General features: G+C 48.8%; 1 protein-coding gene across 7 annotated transcripts in view; it reads left to right on the forward strand.

Annotated features, from left to right (window-relative positions):
* The window catches only part of TTC13 (tetratricopeptide repeat domain 13), a 56535-nt gene extending 38723 nt beyond the window's left edge, over positions 1–17812 (forward strand). For 4 of the 7 annotated variants that reach the window (XM_081298047.1, XM_081298049.1, XM_081298050.1 and 1 more), the window contains 11 exons: positions 257–387; positions 1008–1140; positions 1682–1774; positions 3519–3602; positions 4797–4881; positions 9627–9736; positions 13269–13404; positions 14518–14597; positions 15768–15846; positions 15930–16009; positions 16982–17812. In XM_081298047.1, the coding sequence (XP_081154173.1) occupies positions 257–387; positions 1008–1140; positions 1682–1774; positions 3519–3602; positions 4797–4881; positions 9627–9736; positions 13269–13404; positions 14518–14597; positions 15768–15846; positions 15930–16009; positions 16982–17096 (1126 nt within the window). In that variant the 3' untranslated portion in view covers positions 17097–17812. The remainder of the gene's footprint in view (positions 1–256; positions 388–1007; positions 1141–1681; positions 1775–3518; positions 3603–4796; positions 4882–9626; positions 9737–13268; positions 13405–14517; positions 14598–15767; positions 15847–15929; positions 16010–16981) is intronic. The other 3 variants (XM_081298048.1, XM_081298051.1, XM_081298053.1) reach the window with 1 other exon arrangement.
* The last annotated feature ends 6226 nt before the right edge of the window (positions 17813–24038 follow it).

Consider the following 24038-nt stretch of genomic DNA (forward strand, 5'->3'; position numbering starts at 1 on the left):
CTTGAGGCCTGGGTATTGCAGTTGTTGATGCAGACTGAAAATTACGCCAAGTGAAATGCTTAAGGAAATGGTGAAGAGAGAACAAGAGACTGTCACAAATAGATCTTAAATAAAAGTTTTAGGAATAGAAAATGTGATTGTTGAAATAGGAATCCAATATATAGGGTAATAGCAGATCTGCCGTTGTCTGCTCTTAAGGGTTGGCTCACCCTTGTCTGCTGTGGAAATTCTCACCAGGTAGTGATGTTTCTTCCAGAGACGTGCTGCATCAGAGTTTCGAGAGTTATAAGCCTGGAGTGCAGGAACTGATCTGTGTGGCTGATCGTTTGGGGTCACTGATGCAGTATGAAACACCCGGCTTTCTGCCCAACAAGCGGATACACAGAGGTATTCTGGGAACTGGTTTGGAATGCCGCTGTTTCTAGCATAAGAGCCGAGGGTCAGTCTGTGTCCTGCTTTTTAAAAAAAAAAAAAAATTATTTTTTAGTTTTTAGATGGACACAATGTCTTTATTTTATTTTTATGTGGTGCTGAGGATCGAACCCAGTGCCTCATGCATGCTAGGCAAGCACTATACCACTGAGCCACCACCCCAGCCCACTTCCTGCTTTTTAAAAAATATCCATAGCATGTGTTGAGCTCACCCTTCATGCAATCCCCACAGAGACACGACAAGTCGTTTAGGGGGAATTGTGAAAGAAACACCACTTCCCGCCCTCACAGACCCAGAACAGAGGTCCTCTCAGATCCTCTCTAGGTCGGGTGGGTGGTCCAGGGCCGCCGGTTTGGTTTGTTATAGTGTAGTGAGGAGTTCAGAGGATGGGAGCTTCCCCTGCTTTCCTGGGGGAGCTGGGAGAAGACCCTTTGGTCTTGGTTTAGGAGGACGGTGCCAGGCTCGTATGGTGCGTCCCGCTGTGTGGCCAGGACTTGTGAGTCTGGTGCCTAATTGAAGAGGTGAGTGCCCTAGCACCCTGGTGAGCCATCTCAGCCTTTCTCTCTTCTCACAGCCATGGGCTTGGCGGCACTGGAGGTCATGCAGGCTGTGCAGCGCACCTGGACCAACGGGAAGGTGCGCATGGGCGGGAGGACGCGGCTGATGCAATGGAGGGACATGTTCGACATTGCCGTGCGGTGGAGAAGGTAACCGGCCAGGGGGAGCAGGCCCTGGTCTCCTTGTGGGCAGGTGGCGCCTCTTCTGACCCGCAGGTGTGAATGCTGCTGGGCTTAGTAATAGTTGGCCTTAGGTTGCTCTCTGGAAAGGCCTCCAGAAATTGCTGTCCTCTTTTTTCTGTGGAAAAACACCCAGCTCAAGTTGTGAAGCAGGAGCTGAGTGCTGAACTGCTCCAGTCCTTTGTTATCACCGCATTCTTTCCTCAGTTTTGGAAGAGTCTGGAAGAGGCAGTCTCTGAGGAGCCATTCCTTACCTGTGGCTGCTTTGAGTGGGTGGCAGGGTGGGTCCCTCTCTAGCCAGCTGGTGTGGAGGGTCTTTGGTCCTCATTTGCTCTGCTGGTAAACCTTTGTTGCTTCCTGCTTGGCCCCTTGGGACCTCTGTTGGACTCTGCAGCTTGAGTCGCACTTTAGGATGCCACAACCTAGTGGTTCAAGGCTATTGTGCTCTATGTGCGTGTCTGCAAGTGTCTGGGTTCCTGCGGTCTCAGCTGTCATGCACTCTGCTTCACAGGGTGGCCGACCCCGACCAGCCCGTGCTGTGGCTGGATCAGATGCCAGCACAGAGTCTCAGCAGAGGCTTCAACAACCACATCAACCTGATCAGGTACATGCCTTCTGCGTCTTCTCCCTCCATGGGAGTGGACAGCCCAAGGTCAGCTCTGCACCCACAGTCCTGTGACACCCCTTTCCGCTGCCTGCCACACTCTTTCCCCAGCTCTTCTCAATGTTGAGCATAACTGAAGGGTACGCTGCCAGATTCAGTCTCTAAGGGGTCCTGAGACACCCACGAGATGAAGAATGCTGAGAACCTGGTGACCAGTCTGCAGTAGCAGGGGGAAGCTTGCCTCTCCCCGACATGGGAGAGCCAGTGGATGGCTGAGTACTGTGCTTTGTCCAAGAGCTCTGCAAGTTGGGCTCTGGGCAGCACGTACCACCTCCCTCTCTCCCTCCCCATCTTATCCGCCCTCTAAGTAAATGATGAACACGTTAGAGTCAGCTTCAAGGAGATCTATGCAATTAGCCTCTTTAATGAAATTAAGTTTAAATAAAACTTACAAATATACCATGTCACATCAAAAATGCTTCTGATTACAGAAACCTGAGTCAACAAGATATCATTCTACATGACTGACATTTAGGTTGGGTGTTAGTAGAAATGCCAATTTTTTTAAGTTCTAGAAAATAAATTTCTTTTTCCCTTCTGACTCGTATCTTCCTATTTCACATGGAACCAATTTGAGATGTGTAGCTGGCCTCAGTCAACTGGCTGTGACTGAAGGCCACTGTTGCTGGGCATGTGCTGGGCAGTGTGGTGGACTGTGGGAGCTACAGCAGGCCCTGGCTTGAGGGATACAGTGCGGTACTGAGACAGGGTGGCCACTGGTGCAGGATGCCCAGGGAACAGAGAAGGGGCTTGGTCCAGGCTGTAAGGAAGGTAGGCTGCCAAGAAGAGGGCAGGGGATGAGGGGGCATAAGTCCAGAAATGTGCTGGGCAAGGTCCTGGAGGTGGTGACCCAGTGCAGCTGAGGGGCAGGGGGTGCAGAGGCTGGAAAGACAGAAGCCAGGATACAAATAGCTCTTAGTTCCCCCTGAGGAATTTTCCCTGAAGGTGGTGGTGAGCCATTCAGGAGTGGCAGCAGGGCAGCTGTGGGGGACCAGTTTGGAGAGCTGTGAACACATCAGCGGTCTTGGAGCTGTCAGGAAGTGAGTTGACAGAGAAGAAAATGTTCAGGAGGGGCAGCCAGGAGCTCTAGTGGTGTGTCAGAAGTGGTGGGGAGCCTGGCCACAGGGACGGCCCTGAGGCTGCCGGCTCAGGTGCGTGGTCATCTAGGTAGCCAGCTAACACAGGACGGAGTTGGTGGAGCCCAAGAAGTGCTACACAGGGCGCCATTCATGCTGTACAGTGGTGACCTTGAGGTGCCCCAAGGCGGGCCCTGGGACTCCAGTACGGCTGGACGTGAATTTCTGGAATAGGAAAAAGGGACACGAAGCAAGGAGAATATTTGGAGTAGAAAGTAGGAAAGAAAGTTGGAGAGCAGGAGGCCTATCAGTGGCACATCAGGAGAGCTGGCGGCTGCCCGGGGCGTGCGGCTGCATCCAAGTCTGCACCTGCATTGCGCTCCTCAGGGCTGCGCTGCACCCGGGCGGAGCCAGCTCTCCAGACAGGAAGGGCCCCCAAGCCTGCTGAGGCCTTGCTTCTGCCTTCAAGACCGAGCGAGGGATCCCCAACCTTGTCTTGGCTGTGTTGTTCTTATGACTCTTAATGTCCCTGAATTGACACAGGTATCACTCCAAGCATGTTCCTTTGTGAGAAGATTGTTAATTTCATTATTTCTTCTGCCTTTCAGGGGTCAGGTGATCAACATGAGATATCTGGAATATTTTGAGAAAATACTTCATTTTATCAAAGATAGAATTCTTGTTTATCATGGGTAAGCCTCCAGTTTTTCCTTCATGGTGATGGACCGACTGGATAGCTTTTACATTTGTTATGTTCACTGAATGTAGAGATGTAACACCATGCCCACTGACGGGGGGGAATGGGTGGACCAGATGTTGTGTGGGGCCTCAGCTTGTGAGGCCTATAGTCGGCACTCCTCCTCCTCCACAGCCAGAGTTCGGAGGGCTGAGTGCTAGCCTGGCACTTGGGCCCTCGGGTTCTCCTCCTTTCTCCAGGGAACTAAGCACTGAGTGGCCACAGAGCACTAACTCAGCCTGCATTGGTGTGAACCCTGGCAGGTTGCGCTCACTGAGCAGCCTCAGGATGAAAAACGCTTGTATGGCCAACTGCAGAATTGGGGAATTGACAGGGTCTTGCCAGAATCCACACCACACATGGGACATGATGCTAGCTGGCTGTCCCTGCTGCCTTCCCTGCTCTGCCACTTCAGTGATTCTCATCTGCAGCCTGAACTCCTTAGGACTGTGCACGCCCCTGCTCCCGTACCATTTAGAATGGAGGTTTTGGCCTACCACACAAGTGCAGACATCCCCTGGTCTCCCCCGGGGACAATCCCAGGACCTGCAGTAGATGCCAACACCTGCAGGTGCTACAGCAATGAAGAAGTGCTTCTAAAAATGACAGTGTTTGCATAGGACCCCAGCACGTCAGCCCCACACCCAGGCTACCTCTAGGTTGCCGCTGTTGCCAAGCAAAGCACAGTGCTGTTAATGGTTGGCTTACTGTGTTGTTTAGGAGTAATGACAGGAAGGACGCCCACACATGTCCAGTACCGAGGCTGTACTTTTGTACTTCCTCCGCCCTAGTTGAACCCCAGGTGCTCTAACATGGAGCCACATTGCCACTCTTTTTTCTTTTTAATTTTAGTTTGAGACAGGGCCTTGCCAGGTTGCCCCTGCTGTCTTGAACCTTTGATCCTCCTGCCTGAATTTTCCAAGGTACCGAGATTATAGGTTTGCGCACTTCTCCCAGCTTTTTCTGTGTATTTTTGATCCCTTGGTTGAATTTGCACATGTGGAACCTGAGGATACAGAGGCCAACTGTACTGACTGCTTGTAATTAGGAGCAACTTATTTATTTAAGTTAATGCTAATTGCATGATTGGTTAATCATATTTCTGCATAACCTCAGTTGCCCTCTCCTTCCTTCCCCCTCTCTCTTAAAGGGCTAATAATCCTAAAGGGTTGTTGGAAGTCAGAGAAGCTTTGGAAAAGGTACACAAAGTAGAAGACCTTCTTCCAATTATGAAGGTAACTTGATCGTCAGAACTGCAGAGGTGGCTTCAGGGGAAAAGCAACAGCACTTACAGCCTCATAATCTCTAAGTGCATGCTTGCTAACAGTAATTATGGGGAGTCAGTGCTGCGGTCTGCATGTCCCCCAGAGCTCTCCTGCAGGAACACTCCCTGGTGCACAGTGTGGGGATGGCACCTCTGTTGTGGTAGTCAGTGATGATATGGTTGGGCAGGGCTCTGGGGAGCAAGCTCTGCCTCTTGCCCGCCTACTCTCCATCGTGAAGATGGTGCCTCGCTCTCAGGCTTCCAGCCTCCATGTTGTGACAGTGAATTTCTATTCTTATAAATTTCCCAGAATCAGGTGTTCTGTCAGAGTAGCATGAAATGTGAAGAAAGGGGACCCATAACCAAGAAAAGTAAACAGAAGGTCTTGTTTGCTTCGTAAACACTTCAGGAGCCCAGAGCAAAACAGGAACTTACTAATGGAGAACCTCAGCAGGAAAATGGGAGCTACCAGAGGAATCAAAAGAAAATCCAGGGACTGAAAAGTCAGTGGTCCCCAGTCTAGACTGGTGATCAGCTCAGGAGCTCAGCAGCTTTGGGGCAACTCTGTGGGAGGAGCTGGACGGCAGCAGGTCACATAGCATCTAGGTCTCACAGCCCCGCAAGACTAGAAATGGCTGCTTGAAACACCCCACCTCAGATGTGCATGGTGAGATGTGGTCACAGCGTGTGCTGCCCATCCACATCTCTGCTGGTCCAGAGGAGGGCTTCCAGGGACCTGTGAGTGCTCCTCAGTGAGTACGTGGAAGAGATTCAAGACCAAAGGGAAGATTTGTGACTGGATCTCAGAAACACTGCTTTGGCCAGAGAAGCCCGATGCAGGAGATAATGGTGCCAAGAAGGAGTCCCGGTTAGCTGGCCTCCGGGGGAGAGCCAGAGCAGGAGAAACCTGCCTAGAAGAGCAGGAGAGGCCCAGAACGCGAGGCGGTGTGCATGGGCGCATGTGTGCCAAGTACGTCAGCTGTACCAGGGCACTGCCTGTGTGATCCGACCTCAGTGAGAACACGTGGGTCATTTCGTGAGAGTGAATCAGTGTCATGGGATGAATGGATGTGTGATGGGAAAGAAACGGAGTTTTTACGAGCTGAGCAAGTCTGAACGGCCGCCAGATGGAAGATGGCTGAACGTCAGACACAGGCGCTTCAGCTGGCCTGGCAGGACTGTGTCCAAGGAAGAGGCGCCTGCCCCGAGTCCTCCCAAGGTGGGAGGAGACAGGTGAAGAGCTAGGGCTAGCAGAAGCCCAGGAGAGAAGAAAGATGGGGGCGGGGGCATAGCCAGCCAGATGATGGACGGGTCGATGAGGGCGAGGTGAGTTGGGGCCTGGGTGCTCGGAGCTCACTGTGTCCAAGAGTGGCACCCCATGCGCAGAAGCACCCTGGGGCCCAAAGGGAAGTTCCTCAGGAATGAGACAGGGTCGCACAGCCTGCGCTGTACTCTGGGAACTGGGGTGGGCACTGGAGCAGATAGGTGCCCCCCGAGTCAACCACATGTGCCGGAGTGACCCGCGGCCTGCAGTGAATGGACACAGCGTGCTCTGCACACACAACAGGGACGTGCCTAGAAGACTCGCCAAGCACAGCAGGCCAACCCCCAGAGGGCAGCTGCCAGCTCCACTCTCTGACAGCCAGAGGCACCATGGCGGATGCACCAGGACCAGGACAGGGTGGAGCATGTGGGGCAGGGCTCTGGTTACAGAGGTGGGTTCTAGACTGGGTTAGTGAAAGGGTCCTGGAAGCCGGGGTGACACTGCACAGCACCGTGAAGATGGCCAGAGTTCCCCCTTTTATTGCAGTATGTTGCAACTGCTCTGTTTTTATAGTTGCACAGAATTTACAAATTTAATTCCACCTTAGATATGTATGTAGAGCAAACAGTGTGTATGGGGTTCAATCCTGTCTCCATATAAAGTCGGTACTTGACTTCCTGCCAGAGTGGCGGATTCTCACAGACAGTGGAGGGGATCCCTCTGAATACCCAGTCCCGTATCTGGCTGTGATGGTATGGCAGAGGCAGTTTCAAGCATGTAGGAATTCAGGAATCCCAGTAAGCACAGATGATCCTCTGTCAGAATAACTCGAGAACAAAGAATTCTCACAAAACAAATGCAAGGAAAACAAGATAGAAATGTGGTGGAGAACAGTCTGAAGTCGGCTGTTGAATGCATGTTGCAAAATAGAAAGTTGTCTGAAATCGAAATGCTTGGTCACCTCAGCGTTAAAGGTTTAAAAAGTAGAGGGTGGGAGTGGAAATTTACGGCAGTCCTTGTTTTCTCTGGAAAAGCAGATGACCACTGAGTGACCCGTGACATACACAGGTTCAGGGTTGGGCATGCCGCTCAGGGCAGAGCACTTGCCCAGCATGCATGGGCCGTGGGCTGAAGCCTCAGCTATCCCCAGCATAGACTCAGACCCCAGAAGAGCAGAGTGGGGTGTCTGACTTCTCAGCCTCAAGCTCTCAAGAAGAGTAGGGACACAAAATGTGGCCATCATGGCCACACGTTGGCAGGCAGGTCTCAGGTGGGCATTAAGAGGAAGTGCGGGCAGCAGCACAGCATGGAACAGTGAGGGCAGAGGTGTGCTGTGCACGTACTCGAGAGAGCAGCAGGCTGGCCGTCAGAATCAAACCCACGGGAGCCCAAGGGACTGATGGACTATATCATTGGCTCAGTCGTCAAAACGTGAGCTTTTCACCTGGGAGTGAAACTGCCCCAACCTGCCAACTACAGGTACATCTGCTTCTCCCAACAGCCACTGTGGCTGGGAGGACCCACGTCCAGTGATGTTTAGGAGACACGTGTGAAGAGCAGCAAGTACCCACCTCTGGGGAGGACCTGGAGCTAGCGGTGAAGCCAGAGCTCGGCCTCTGCCCCAGGCCTGCGTCCACAGCCAGGACTGCAGGGGTCTGTGCTGTGTTTGCATCCTGGGTCTCATCTACGGAGCGTGGAGATGCAGTCAGGAAGCAGCCAGCTGCTCACATGCTTCCGTGGACTCGCGGGAATGTGGCAGGCCCAGGTGCAGCCCTGTGTCAGGTACTTGGTGACTCTCTGTCATTGGTAGCGTGGTTTTCTGGAATGGTCAGCCATGCTTAGTGAAGCTCTAAACTGCATGTAATATGTTCTTTCCTCAATTTATGTGGTGTTTGTACTGCTGGCACATTCAGTGTATGTGAAATACTGCATGGGTGTGGAACAGAGTCTGGTTCCAGGCGCAGTTTTCAGTGAATCATGAACAGGTTTTCCCTCTATGTGGAAGCCCAGCAGCACAGTTGTGTGTGACCTGAACAATGGGACGGTCCTGGTGCAATCACTGCAATAGCCTAAGTGTCCCATCAGTCCCCGGTATCCCCAGGGGGCAGGTCAGCGTCAGTGCTGGGACGCGCCAGAGGAATGAACTGGAGGGTCTCAGCCTTTGCCTCTGCCCCATGGGCGTCAGGCACTGAGGCTTACTGTGGTATCAGAGCACAAAAGCTGCTTGCAGGGTGGCTTAGACAGAAGAGCAGACTGGACCGTGAGACCATCCCTCAGCAGGAGCCCAAGAGAGGCCAGCACACCCGTCTCAGTGTGAAGTCGCCCAGTCCTATGGGTGGGAACGATGACGCCAGGGAACAGACATGTCGCGTTTCACAAGCACTGGTGGACATCTGCAGCAAGATGTCTGCGTTTTACCTAGGTGGTAAAATGGGAGCAAGCTGCCTCCAAAGGGCACGATGACGAGAAGGCACGTAGAGCAGCCTGGAAGCCGCAGGTGACTGGTTAGCAGGAGTGCAGGGGCCTGGGTTCACGCCACTTACTGCTTCCTGCTCAGTCGCTCAGTGGATTCCCACCTGGCCCTCCGTGGGTGTGCACCTGAATGAGAAGCGTGGCACCCCAGGCTGGAGTGGCCTTCTGAGAACTGCCTTCCTGGACAAAGCAGCTTCTATTGACACCACCGGGGTCATCAGCACCACCTCTGTTACATTTCACTCCTCCTGTTTCCAACAGCCTTGAGAAAACAAGGACCATGGGCTGGGCTGGGGTTCAGAGACGGAGCACTCCCTGGCACGTGTGAGGCTCTGGGTTCGACCCTCAGCACCACATAAAATAAACAAATTAATTAAATGAAAGTACAACTAAATATATATATAAAGAAAACATGGATCCTATAAAGGAGCCGGATTTGGGAGGCATTTTTCTGGAATAGTGATCTCTACGAGATTTGGGGTTTGTCACAGCTGTTTAAACAGCTGGCGTCTGGAGCAGCAGCACACAGTGGATCCCACTGAGCACTAGGAGTTCCCTTAGCCCCTACAGAGGTGGCGCGAGCATGCCTGTGGTGGGACCCACAGGTGAGAGGGGACCCCAGCGTGCCAGCGAGGCCCTCAGCTCTGAGCAGGGAGTGCCTGTGTGGGAGCAGCTGTCTGTAGGATCCGGTTGCTACCTGCCACATAGGATGGGGGAGTCAGGGGCAGCTCCTGGAGGAGGCCCACCCTGGCTGGTCTCAGGGAGTGGACTTAGGCTCACGGGGCTTGTGTTGGGTCTGAGGACTGGAGAGGTATGCTCGTCCCTGTGTGACAGGACAGAGCACTCTGCCTCTTGCATCCAGCGACTTCCCAGACCCCGTGGACATACTCAGACAGTCTGGGTCAGCACTGCAGAACTTCAGCTGGGGTTCTCCGTGGGGTAGACACTAGTAACGGTGATTTTCTTTTCCCCCCTGAAAGCAGTTTAATACCAAAACAAAGGATGGGTTCACTGTAAACACAAAAGTTCCCAGCCTCCGGGACCAAGGGAAGGAGCACGACGGGTTCACCATCACAGTCACTGGAGACAAGTACGTCCGCTGGGGCAGGTGCACACGTGCGGGGCGTGACGAGGGGCTGGTTCAGAAAGGAACAGCAGCAGGGCTCAGCTTGCAGTGGCAGGCTTCAGAGGCTGTCACCTGAGACCAGCAGCCTTTGGCCACCCAGTGAGAGGCCGAGCATGTGGCGAGGGGAGGCTTTGACCAGAGAGAGAATGCAGGTGAGCGGATGGCAGGCTGAAGTCGCCGTGGGACTTTCTTTAAGTACATAGGCTTTAGTGCATTGCAGGGGTAGTGTCTTTTTTTTTTTTTCCTTTTTTTTTTATTGGTTGTTCACAAAATTACAAAGCTCTTGACATATCATATTTCATACATTAGATTGAAGTGGGTTATGAACCCCCAATTTTACCCCAAATGCAGATTGCAGAATCACGTCGGTTACACATCCACAATTTTACATAATGCCCTATTAGTAATTGTTGTATTCTGCTACCTTTCCTATCCCCTACTATCCCCCCTCCCCTCCCCTCCCATCTTCTCTCTCTACCCCATCTACTGTAATTCATTTCTCTCCTTGCTTATTTTCCCATTCCCCTCACAACCTCTTATATGTAATTTTGTATAGCAATGAGGGTCTCCCTTCATTTCCATGCAATTTCCCTTTTCTTTCCCTTTCCCTCCCATCTCATGTCTCTGTTTAATGTTACTCTTTTCTTCCTACTCTTCCTCCCTGCTCTGTTCATAGTTGCTCTCATTATATCAAAGAAGACATTTGGTATTTGTTTTTTAGGGATTGGCTAGCTTCACTAAGCATAATCTGCTCTAGTGCCATCCATTTCCCTGCAAATTCTATGATTTTGTCATTTTTTATTGCTGCATAGTACTCCATTGTGTATAGATGCCACATTTTTTTTATCCATTCATCTATTGAAGGGCATCTGGGTTAGTTCCACAGTCTAGCTATTGTGAATTGTGCTGCTATGAACATCGATGTGGCAGTATCCCTGTAGCATGCCCTTAAGGTCTTCAGGGAATAGTCCGAGAAGGGCAATAGCAGGGTCAAATGGTAGTTCCATTCCCATCTTTCCCAGGAATCTCCAAACTGCTTTCCAAATTGGCCGCACCAATTTGCAGTCCCACCAGCAATGTACAAGTGTACCCTTTTCTCCACATCCTCGCCAGCACTTGTTGTTGTTTGACTTCATAGTGGCTGCCAATCTTACTGGAGTGAGATGGTATCTTAGGGTGGTTTTGATTTGCATTTCTCTGACTGCTAGAGATGGTGAGCATTTTTTCATGTACTTGTTGATTGATTGTATATCCTCCTCTGAGAAGTGTCTGTTCAGGTCCTTGGCCCATTTGTTGATTGGGTTATTTGTTATCTTATTGTCTAATTTTTTGAGTTCTTTGTATACTCTGGATATTAGGGCTCTATCTGAAATGTGAGGAGTAAAAATTTGTTCCCAGGATGTAGGCTTCCTATTTACCTCTCTTATTGTTTCTCTTGCTGAGAAAAAACTTTTTAGTTTAAATAAGTCCCATTTGTTGATTCTTGTTATTAACTCTTGTGCTATGGGTGTCCTATTAAGGAATTTGGAGCCCGACCCCACAATATGTAGATCGGAGCCAACTTTTTCTTCTATCAGACGCCGTGTCTCTGATTTGATATCAAGCTCCTTGATCCATTTTGAGTTAACTTTTGTGCATGGCGAGAGAAAGGGATTCAGTTTCATTTTGTTGCATATGGATTTTCAGTTTTCCCAACACCATTTGTTGAAGATGCTATCCTTCTTCCATTGCATGCTTTTAGCCCCTTTATCAAATATAAGATTGTTGTAACTTTGTGGATTAGTCTCTGTGTCCTCTATTCTATACCATTGGTCCAGCAGGGGTAGTGTCTTATTGTAGAACATTCAGAAGATGCAGATAAGCAGAGTCAACAAGATAAAAATGAGGTCAATGTCCTTGGGATGGAGGCACCTCGCTGGGTGGGCTGATGCCTCTGCACTCTCACCATCCCGCTGTCATGGCCTTCCAGTCATTTTCTTAGAAGCTTCTGTAGCAACCATAGTGTTAGAATTTAAATGTAGCGTTTCCCCTACAGATAAGTGTTTAAAGTGTTTCCCTTTATGGCTGAATAATCGCCCTGATAAGAATTTTCATGAGCTGGATTTTACTTGTATCTGAAATCCAAACCTCATCTCGGAGCTTCCAAACCCCTGGCACTGGGGGTGGGGGACAGGTCTCAAGCCTCCCTCTGAGGGTCCTCCAGGGAGGCCTGTGGGAGATCCAAGCCCTCCTGGGGTTTCTGCCCACTGGTGACATGGCCCTGAGTGCCCCTCTGCCTCTTGTGCTTGACTTTCTCATGAGCATTTGTTCTCACATGGGCGAAGCCACCTCCTGGCGTTCCATGTGGGAACTAACCAGCCTTCATGAGTGAGCACTGGTTAGCAACTTACAAACTCCATGCCTCTCCTTGTCGTTGAGGTCTTCATCTCTATGCCAAGTACTTTCCCAGGAAAGATGATTCCGCCAGTGGAATTCCAGGGAGTGCTGTTTGATGTAAAGACTGTTCCCTTTTCCTTGCACACACTCAGGGTCTGTGTCCTGGGGTCCAGTCCCAGGCGGAAGTGGGATGACTGGACAAAGACACATGACATCCCTTCCCCAGCTGCCTTCCACCCACTTCCTCCCTTGCCCTCGGGCTGACTTGAGGCTGGTCTCCAGATCCAGCTGCTGCTTCACCAGGGCTTCACGGCCTTTCCAAAGTCCTTTCCCTGGGTGTCCCCTGCTAAGAGCCCTTCCCCACACACCCTGCCCTTGCCTTTCGCTACCAGCACCAGCTCCAGCTCCCAGCAGGTCATTGGTGGCCTCAGATAGTACTTTCAGCCCTGCTTGGACCCCGTCCTGCCAGAATCTGGCCGTCCTGCCCCGCCCCCACCACATACACTTGCCCCCACCTCCTGAGTCCTCACCTTCCTCCTGTCCAGGGCCCATGTTGAGGCCACATCTTCAAGAGACCTTCCTGGCTTTTTACCCTCTGACAGCTGTGTTTGGGCCATGAGACTGGTCTCCTGGGACCTCCTCTCTGTCCCTTCAATAGCAGCAGCACCTGTGCTTCTCTGTGTGGGCTTGAGAAGGAGCCTGTCTGGTACCGGCCTCGTGTGGCGGCCCCTCAGGTGCAGGTTCTCCACTAGTCTCTGGCATTCAGGGCCCAGCGCCTGGTGGAGCTCCTGAGGAAATCACTGCCATCAGCCCATGCATTGTGCTGCTGTTCCTCAGCACTGTCCTGGTGGGACCTCAGCAGCTTAGCTCCTGGATCAGGGACGTGCGGTTGGACTAATAGGAGCCAGGAGCCACAGCTCCTTTCAGTGTAAGCCAGTGTCAGACCACGGCCAACGTCGTGAGGAGCCACTGGGCTGAGTGGGAGCAGCTCAGCATGTGGGCTGGCCTCCTTCCTCTTTCCTTCCTTCTTTCCTTCCTTCCTTCTTTCTTCCTTTCTTTGTTTGGCTATGTGGACTGGGTAGTAGATACATGCCTTTGACACTCCTGGTTGTGTTTTCAGAGTTGGAAATATCCTATTTTCTGTGGAAACTCAAACCACAGAAGAAAGGACCCAGCTATATCACGCCGAGATAGACGCCCTGTATAAAGACCTGACGGCAAGAGGAAAAGTGCTGATCCTCTCCTCAGAATTTGGGGTAGGTCTCTGTGCCATTTCCAGCTTTTCTCCGGCTCTTTCACAAATGTTTAAAAACCTTTCGTTGAGGTGGTACGTCTTGTGCTTGAACATCTACAGACACGTATACCTCTTTTTAGAGATTCCTCAAGGCAGTACCTGTCCCACATTTAGCAGTTGCAGTAACTGGGTGGTGAATTGGCAGGTCACAATGTGAATCTGGGCCTCCTCTTCCCTCCCCTCCCAGTACTCACAGTGAACTTGTGGATTTGAACACACTATGTGTTCTCACTGGATTAGGCAGTGAAATCACACTGAACTTGCTTACTTCGAGCCTAGTGGCCCTGTCTGGCAGGGCCTCTTCCCTTGGTTGCCTGCCCAGACTAGAGGGGGCCCTGTGTAGGTGGGGCCTCGCTTGTCTGCTTGGTGGGCTCCCCATGTGCAGTGGGCACCTCTAAGCTTGAGCAGTTGCTCATTTCTCTGACATTTAACCAGTTCTTCATCAAAGTCCAAGCACAGGATGAAGGTTTTTATCACTTGGGTCTCAATGCAAAGGAAAGAGGCAGCTCGCCAGCACACTTTGGAGCAGAAAGACATTTGAGAAAGCATGTTAAGGGCTGAGCGTTGCTCAGTGCTTGCCTCACATGCACAAGGCCCAGGTCAGAGCGCCAGCATGGCAAAGAGTAAGCAAGAAAACATATGAGGTGTTGCTAAGTGCTTTTAAAATCCTAACTGTGGTATGTGTCTTGATGTTCCAAATAGCATTAAAGGAGCTGAGGTTTCTGTTTGTCACAGGCTGCTGTGGGAGCTGGGGTTGTGGCTCAGCGGTATAGCGCTTGCCTAGCATGTGTGAGGCTCTGGGTTCCATCCTCAGCACCACTTAAAGATAAATAAATAAAGGTATTGTGTCCATCTACAACTAAAATATATTTTTTTAAAAAATAAGGCTGTGTGGGAGGAACAGCTGGGAACTTGGTGCTCCAGGCAGAGGGTGTACGCACCTTCTTGCTGGAGGACCGAGGGCAGATATTAGAGGAGGGCCGTGGACCATCTTTCCTGATATGGCGGCCCTCACGCCTGCCTGTGGAGTGTTGGTCTGGTGGCCTTCAGTTCACGAGCCTGTGTCCTTTTCCAGGAGGCTGATGCTGTCTGCAACTTGATCTTATCCTTGGTTTATTACTTCTACAATCTAATGCCTCTCTCGCGGGGATCTAGGTAAGTGATGTCTGATGATTACAGCTTTCACATTTAAAAGTGCATTCTGGCTGGCTCCTGTCCTGGACACAGGTGCAAAAGCGTCTGAGAAACGCTGAGCAGCAGCCACCTGTTTGTTTTCCCCGAACTCACACCCACAAAAATGGCTTCCTTGATCTGCACATTAGGGGTCTAGTGTGGCATGTATGGTCTGCCACTCTTGCTGGAGGCCCAGGACTGGGCCGTGCCCTGTGCTTTAGCTCCGGAGTTCACAGTCCCTCCCCTGCCCCTGCCCTCCCTCCTCTCTTTGGCCATTAGTGGCCCTTTAACCTTGAAGCGCTCTACTTTGGGTTGCCAGTCCTCCTTTACTGGCCCTCCGTGGGGTAGATTCTTGCCAGGTGTTAGACAAGGGGTGTGTCTTCAGCGCTTGCTTCCCTTCTCCTTTCCCAGAACACAGTGCCACATGATCAGGTAGCACGTTACCCCTATTTGAACTTAAGGTGTTTTGGCTGAAATATGCTTGAATTTCTTTCAAGTTTTGGAAACATGATAGTAAGTTTTGTGATGGTATTTACAAGGCTTTGAAACAGGACCATGGTCTCAGTGCCAAGTCTCCTCCACCCAGCACTGCAGCCACCCCGTTCCTCCTGCCAAGAGTGGGAGCAGGGCCACTTCCAAACACTGCTGCCCTGGACCTGTCCAGGGAGACCAGGCAGCAGACTCTGCTCATGGGCCCCAAGCAAGCAGGCAAGGGCCCCAGGGCCACGCTCGGTCTCCTGTGACCTCCTTGTTCCCGGCAGCTCACGTACCCACAAGTTCCAGACCACTGCTTGCTAGTTGTCTGTTCTGCTTCTTTGCGGGCCAACATTTTTAATGCTTAAAAAATATGATTACTGCATTTGTTTTTATAAACCTTGTGTATGTGTGTCTTAGTGCCATTTTAAACTTACTATTTCACAGCAGTAGAAAATGGGAAGAAAACCCATAAAAATACTTTTCTTAGAAAGAACGTACTCAGTGACTTTACCCTAAAATAGCAAATCAGTCGATTTTTAGTAGTAAATGACTCAATTTTTTTAAACAAGTAAAAGCCTTGCTGTGTGACTAAGTGATGGATGTCCCGCCTTGTGTGGTGGCAAGCATGCGAGGCCTGGTGAAGGTCCTGCCACCTGACGGCTGTTCTCCTTACAGCGTCATCGCCTACTCAGTCATTGTGGGTGCACTCATGGCGAGCGGGAAGGAGGTGGCCGGGAAGATCCCCAAGGGGAAGGTGCGTGAGTGCCACTGGGGGCCTGCTGGGTGGGGCCTGGATGCCACCCCATCTCACTGCCGCCCCACATCTCTCCCTTTCAGTTAGTCGACTTTGAAGCTATGACAGCCCCCGGTTCAGAGGCCTTTAGCAGAATAGCCAAAAGCTGGATGAATTTGAAAAGGTAACTCCCTGTGGAGGGGGTGGAGGCCTAGCCTGCGTGGATACTGTGGGTCCCGGGTGCTTGTGTGGGTTGAGGGTTCTCCTGCCGGGTAGGCCCTTCAGGTGGGCTAGAGACGAAGGTGAGGGAGGTGGTAGGTGAGGAAAGCAGGTGGGTCAGAGTCGCACTCCCAGGCCTTCACTACTGGGGCCACTTGCCCTGGACGGGGGCCTGCTCGTGGTCAGAGCCTGTTTCACTACTGGTACTGGCACAGAGCCTGGTTGCTGTGTGACACATTGTGGTGACATGGGCAGGAATAAGCCAGTGGTGCTGCATGCCAGGAGTCCACAGACCCACTGCCCGGCTCTTGCCCACCTCCAGGGCCCTGGGGAGGAGCCTGGGGTCAGACTCTGCTGCTTCCACGGCGAGCACAAGGAGAGGCCTGCTTTCACATCTTAACCAGCTGCAGATTTGCCTTCATGCCCACAGCAGCCCTCTGACTGCTGCTGGGTGATTCGTGCTCTTTAAAAGGGAGAGGTGTGGGGTTGAGATTGTGGCCCATCATCCTTCTGCCTGCCCCGAGTCCTTGTTTGGGGTTTGCCAACTCACACATGGTCACAAGGCTGGCCGATGGGAGAGTTCACCTTGCAAGCCTTCTGGCAGCCCCTGAGGGGACAGTGACAGCAGGACCTAGCCCTGTTGGTCAGCGTTTGCAAGCTGGCCGTTGCTGAGGGGGAAGTTGGGTGGGGGTGCGACCTGGCGGGGGGGTAGGGTGTGCGGTGTCCTCAGCTTCCAGGTCCAGCTTCAGCACAACGGGAGAGGCGCAGGCCCACGTGATCCCTTTGACTTCTGAGCTGCCAGGGTGCCTGGGGCCCCTGCAGGGAGGGGTGACCACTGCACCTCCTGCCTGCTTTTCCCGGGGGAGGGATGAGGGCCAGGTGAACTCTGGCCTGTGTGTGAGGCGGTGCAGGCCCTCAGACCTCGTCTCTCTTCCAGCATCTCTCCTTCCTACAAGGCTCTTCCGTCCGTGTCAGAGACGTTCCCCACATTGCGGTCGATGATCGAGGTGCTGAACACAGACTCCTCTCCACGCTGTCTCAAGCAGCTCTAGCTACACCGTGGGCTTTCTGCACACAGACGGCCGGGCCTCTTGCTTCTTAAGTTATTTTTTAAAACATGGAATTATTAAGAAATTAGGTCCTTTATTACTTTTGATACCAATTTTTGATAGGAATTGAATACTTGAAATCATTTTCTTTACTTTTCCAAACCATAAAAGAAATCATGAAAACAGGTTTTTGGAGAAAAGCTACTTGACTAGGAAGGGGGAGAGTGTTGGTTGGTGTCTGTAGGTCTCCACTGACAGTCATGGGACTCCTTCCTTAAGCAAAAAAAGTTCACTTCAGAAGCCAAAAATCAATGACCCAAGAACAAAGCCAAGAACTCACCGGCCTGTCTTCATAGCTGCGGGGCCAGGTGCGCGCAGACCTGGCTAACCTCGTGCCAGGTGTGGTCCGGGCCTGTGCTCTCCCAGCGTGGGCAGAGGAGCTGGGCCCAGGAGTGCACCACCACCGCAGCTGGAGCGCGTCACCGACGGTGCCAGTGTCCTGACCCCGGATCACGGAACCATTAGAAAAACCACTGAAGTGACTCTGTCCGTCACCATTTGGCCCTGGATTGCGAATGTTCTGTTTTGTGAGCTAGGTTGGCTTTTGTGCCTAAGGACACTCAGAAAGCTGCTTGTCCATGTGCAGACAGGGTGAGTGGCAGGGAGTGAAGGTCATTAAACTGTTGGCACTGCCAGTCACCCTGGTGCTGGCTCCTTGACTCTGTGTTCTGCTTTTGTTAGGGTTCAAACAAGCTCCTTCCTGCTCTGGGCTGCCCAGTATATGTCCTGGAATGTGCGTGAGACCACCTCCGGGACGGTCCTTGCCCGCCCCTGCCCCTGCCCCTGCCCCTGCCCCTACCCCTGGGAAAGACGCTACCCAGGAACTGGCTTCCAGATGGCCGCCACACACAGGTGGCTCGTGCCCTCCTCTGGCAAACCTGGAGACGGCAGTCATGTCGGTTCTCAAGTGCCTCAGTTTGTAAACAGATTTCACACTCACATATCATCTTCTTCCTGGGGCTGCAACTGTGCTCGGAGAGGTCGTCTTGCTTGAGTTGTGCAGGTCGGGGAGGTCAGCAACTCACTGAGGCCCCAGGTGTGCCCTGCTGTTCCATGCTTTAGGAACCAGGGCCTCAGCTGACTGGCTCGCCTGGCGCTGCACGGGACGGAGTCCTCACTAGGAGGCCCTGAAGCCTTTGGCCTGCTGGTATGGCGCCAGGCACAGGAGATGCCACTGAGCCACACTAGCCCGGTCAGCACGCCCAGTCCAGGCCAGTGAATATTTGGGGGGGACACAAGTATTCAGTCTATAGCACCCCAGAATTAGAATTTATCCTTTTTATGACTTAGCTAACTCCAGATTCCTGCATTTCGACTTTGATGACCCATTTCTGCTCAGGCAAGAAGTGGCTCTGGCTTGTGGCATCCTGGGGACACGTGGCTCAGGGGCTGCTGAGGCTCTGGGGACCTGCGTCATGGCCAGGTGAAGGAGCTCTGTTGCCGGCCGAGGCGGTACTGGTTCTCTGAGCGCCTCTTCTCAGGAAGGCTAAGGGGGTACGTGTGTGTGGTGACACTGGAGGTTCTTTTGTCACACCTGCAACAATGAGAAGGTCAGCCACAGTTCCAGCTGCAAGTGGCCGCTACATGAATTGCTCTCTGAAAAGTTCACATTGGTTGTACTTTTTATTTCTTTATTTTTGGTGCCAGGGATTGAATCCAGGGGCACTGAACCCCTGAGCCCCATCCCCAGCTCTATTCTGTATTTTATTTAGAGACAGGGCCTCCCTGAGCTGCTTAGTGCCTCACTGTTGCTGAGGCTGGCTTTGAACTCACCATCCTCCTGCCTCAGCCTCCCCAGCCACTAGGATAATAGACGTGCACCACCTCTCCTGGCTAGTGGTCCTTTTTTTTTTTTAATATTTTTAGTTGTAGATGGACACAATACCTTTATTTTGTTTATTTGTTTTTTTTATTGTTGGTCGTTCAAAACATTACATAGTTCTTAATATATCATATTTCACAGTTTGATTCAAGTGGGTTATGAACTCCCATTTTTACCCCGTATATAGATTGCTGTATCACATCAGTTACACTTCCATTGATTTACATATTGCCATTCTAGTGTCTGATGTATTCTGCTGTCTATCCTATTCTCTACTATCCCCCTTCCCCTCCCCTCCCCTCCCCTCCCCTCCCCTCCCCTCCCCTCCCCTTTTCTCTCTCTACCCCCTCTACTGTAAATCATTTCTTCCACTTGTATTATTCTTCTCTTACCCCTCCTTTCCTCTTATATGTAATTTTGTATAACCCTGAGGATCACCTTCCATTTCCATGCGATTTCCCTTCTCACTCCCTTTCCCTCCCACCTCTCATCTCTGTTTAATGTTAATCTTCTTCTCAAGCTCTTCGTCCCTACCCTGTCCTTGGTTACTCCCCTTATATCAAAGAAGTCATTTGGCATTTGTTTTTTAAGGATTGGCTAGCTTCACTTAGCATAATCTGCTCTAATGCCATCCATTTCCCTCCAGATTCTATGATTTTGTCATTTTTTAATGCAGAGTAATACTCCATTGTGTATAAATGCCACATTTTTTTTATCCATTCATCAATTGAAGGGCATCTAGGTTGGTTCCACAATCTTGCTATCGTGAATTGCGCTGCTATGAACATCGATGTAGCAGTGTCCCTGTAGCATGCTCTTATTAGGTCTTTAGGGAATAGACCGAGAAGGGGAATAGCTGGGTCAAATGGTGGTTCCATTCCCAGCTTTCCAAGAAATCTCCATACTGCTTTCCAAATTGGCCGCACCAATTTGCAGTCCACCAACAATGAACAAGTGTACCCTTTTCCCCGCATCCTCTCCAGCACTTGTTGTTGTTGGACTTCATAATGGCTGCCAATCTTACTGGAGTGAGATGGTATCTTAGGGTGGTTTTGATTTGCATTTCTCTGACTGCTAGCGATGGTGAGCATTTTTTCATGTACTTATTGATTGATTGTATGTCCTCCTCTGAGAAGTGTCTGTTCAGGTTCTTGGCCCATTTGTTGATTGGGTTATTTGTTATCTTATTGTCTAATTTTTTGAGTTCTTTGTATACTCTGGATATTAGGGCTCTTTCTGAAGTGTGAGAAGTAAAGATTTGTTCCCAGGATGTAGGCTCCCTGTTTATCTCTCTTATTGTTTCTTTTGCTGAGAAAAAACTTTTTAGTTTGAGTAAGTCCCATTTGTTGATTCTAGTTGTTAACTCTTGCGCTATGGGTGTCCTATTAAGGAATTTGGAGACTGACCCCACAGTATGAAGATCATAGCCAATTTTTTCTTCTATCAGACGCCGTGTCTCTGATTTAATATCAAGCTCCTTGATCCATTTTGAGTTAACTTTTGTGCATGGTGAGAGAAAGGGATTCAGTTTCATTTTGTTGCATATGGATTTCCAGTTTTCCCAGCACCATTTGTTGAAGATGCTATCCTTCCTCCATTGCATGCTTTTAGCCCCTTTATCAAATATAAGATAGTTGTAGTTTTGTGGATTGGTTACTGTGTCCTCTATTCTGTACCATTGGTCCACCTGCCTGTTTTGGTACCAGTACCATGCTGTTTTTGTTACTATTGCTCTGTAGTATAGTTTGAAGTCTGGTATCGTTATACCGCATGATTCACACTTCCTGCTTAGCATTGTTTTTGCTATTCTGGGTCTTTTATTATTCCATATGAATTTCATGATTGTTTTATCTATTTCTACAAGAAATGCTGTTGGGATTTTGATTGGCATTGCATTGAACTTATAGAGAACTTTTGGTAATATCGCCATTTTGATGATGTTAGTTCTGCCTATCCATGAACAGGGTATATTTTTCCATCTTCTGAGGTCTTCTTCTATATCTCTCTTTAGGGTTCTGTAGTTTTCATTGTATAAGTCTTTCACCTCTTTTGTTAGGTTGATTCCCAAGTGTTTTATATTTTGGGGGGATATTGTGAATGGAGTAGTTGTCCTCATTTCCGTTTCAGAGGATTTGTCGCTGATATACAGGAATGCATTTGATTTATGCGTGTTGATTTTATATCCTGCCACTTTGCTGAATTCATTTATTAGCTCTAATAGTTTCTTTGTAGACCTTTTTGGGTCTGCTAGGTATAGAATCGTGTCATCCGCAAATAGTGATAATTTAAGTTCTTCTTTTCCTATTTTTATGCCTTTAATTTCTTTCGTCTGTCTAATTGCTCTGGCCAGTGTTTCGAGGACTATGTTGAACAGAAGTGGTGAGAGAGGGCATCCCTGTCTTGTACCAGATCTTAGAGGGAATGCCTTCAATTTTTCTCCATTCAGAATGATGCTGGCCTGTGGCTTATCATAGATTGCTTTTACAATGTTGAGGTATGATCCTGTTATCCCTAATTTTTCTAGAGTTTTGAACATAAAGGGATGCTGTACTTTGTCGAATGCTTTTTCTGCATCTATCGAGATGATCATATGGTTCTTATTTTTAAGTCTATTAATGTGGTGGATAACATTTATTGATTTCCGTATATTGAACCAGCCTTGCATCCCAGGGATGAATCCTACTTGATCATGGTGTATAATTTTTTTGATATGTTTTTGAATCCGATTCGCCAGAATTTTATTGAGGGTTTTTGCATCTAGGTTCATTAGAGATATTGGTCTGTAGTTTTCTTTCTTTGAAGTGTCTTTGTCTGGTTTAGGAATCAGGGTGATGTTGGCCTCGTAGAATGAATTTGGAAGTTCTCCCTCTTTTTCTATTTCCGGAAATAGCTTGAAAAGTGTTGGTATTAGTTCCTCTTTAAAGGTTTTGTAAAACTCTGCTGTATACCCATCCAGTCCTGGGCTTTTCTTAGTTGGTAGTCTTTTGATGGTTTCTTCTATTTCTTCAATTGATATTGGTCTGTTTAGGTTGTCTATATCCTCCTGACTCAATCTGGGCAGATCATATGACTTAAGAAATTTATCGATGCCTTCACTATCTTCTATTTTATTGGAGTATAAGGATTCAAAATAATTTCTGATTATCTTCTGTATTTCTGAAGTGTCTGTTGTGATGTTGCCTTTTTCATCCCGTATGCTAGTAATTTGAGTTCTCTCTCTTCTTCTCTTTGTTAGCATGGCTAAGGGTCTGTCGATTTTATTTATTTTTTCAAAGAACCAACTTTTAGTTTTGTCAATTTTTTCAATTGTTTCTTTTGTTTCAATTTCATTAATTTCAGCTCTGATTTTAATTGTTTCTTGCCTTCTACTTCTTTTGCTGTTGTTTTGCTCTTCTTTTTCTAGGATTTTGAGATGATGTATGAGATCATTTATTTGTTGGTTTTTTCTTTTTTTAAGGAATGAACTCCAAGCAATGAATTTTCCTCTTAGAACTGCTTTCAGTGTGTCCCATAGATTCCGATATGTTGTGTCTGTGTTTTCATTTATCTCTAAGAAGTTTTTAATTTCCTCCTTGATGTCTTCTAAAACCCATTGATCATTCAGTAACCTATTGTTCATTCTCCAAGTGATGCATGATTTTTCCTTCTTTTATCGTTGATTTTCAGTTTCATTCCATTATGATCAGATAAGATGCATGGTATTATCTCTACTCCTTTATATTGTCTAAGAGTTGTCCTGTGACATAATATATGATCTATTTTTGAGAAGGATCCACGTGCTGCTGAGAAAAAAAGTGTAACTACTTGATGTTGGGTGGTATATTCTATATATGTCAATTAAGTCTAGGTTGTTAATTGTGTTATTTAGTTCTATAGTTTCCTTATTTAACTTTTGTTTGGAAGATCTGTCCAGTGGTGAGAGAGGTGTGTTGAAGTCTCCCATGATTATTGTATGGTGGTCTATTAGACTCTTGAACTTGAGAAGAGTTTTCTTGACGAACATAGCTGCACCATTGTTTGGGGCATATATATTTATGATTGTTATGTCTTGTTGGTGTATGGTTCCCTTGAGCAGTATGCAATGTCCCTCTTTATCCCTTTTGATTAACTTTGGCTTGAAATCTATTTTATTTGATATGAGTATGGACACTCCTGCTTGTTTCCGCAGTCCATATGAGTGGAATGATTTTTCCCAACCTTTCACCTTCAGTCTATGTATATCTTTTCCTATCAAATGCGTCTCCTGTAGGCAGCATATTGTTGGGTCTTGTTTTGTGATCCATTCAACTAGCCTGTGTCTCTTAATTGGTGAGTTTAAGCCATTAACATTTAGGGTTATTATTGAGATATGGTTTGTTCTTCCAGCCATATTTGTTTATTAATGTTACTAAACCTGATTTGTTTTCCTCTTTGATTACTTTCCCCCCTTTACTGTCCTACCTCCCATTGTTGGTTTTCAATGTTATTTTCCATTTCCTCTTCCCGTAATGTTTTGCCAAGGATTTTTTGAAGAGATGGTTTTCTAGCTGCGAATTCTTTTAACTTTTGTTTATCATGGAAGGTTTTAATTTCACCTTCCATCCTGAAGCTTAATTTCGCCGGATACACGATTCTTGGTTGGAATCCATTTTCTTTCAGTGTTTGAAATATATTATTCCAGGATCTTCTAGCTTTCAGAGTCTGTGTTGAGAGATCAGCTGTTATCCTGATTGGTTTACCCCTAAATGTAATCTGCTTCCTTTCTCTTGTAGCTTTTAAAATTCTCTCCTTATTCTGTATGTTAGACATCTTCATTATAATGTGTCTAGGTGTGGATCTCTTATGATTTTGCACATTCGGCGTCCTGTAGGCTTCTAGGATTTGGGATTCTGTGTCATTCTTCAAGTCTGGGAATTTTTCTCGTATTATTTCATTGAATAGATTGTTTATTCCTTTGGTTTGGAGCTCTGTGCCTTCCTGTATCCCAATGACTCTTAAGTTTGGTCTTTTAATGTTATCCCATATTTCTTGGATGTTCTGCTCATGGTTTCTTAACAGACTTGCTGAGCTGTCTATGTTCTTTT

Source organism: Spermophilus citellus (genome assembly GCF_964194105.1).
Source record: "Spermophilus citellus genome assembly, chromosome: 6".
NCBI lineage: Eukaryota > Metazoa > Chordata > Mammalia > Rodentia > Sciuridae > Spermophilus > Spermophilus citellus.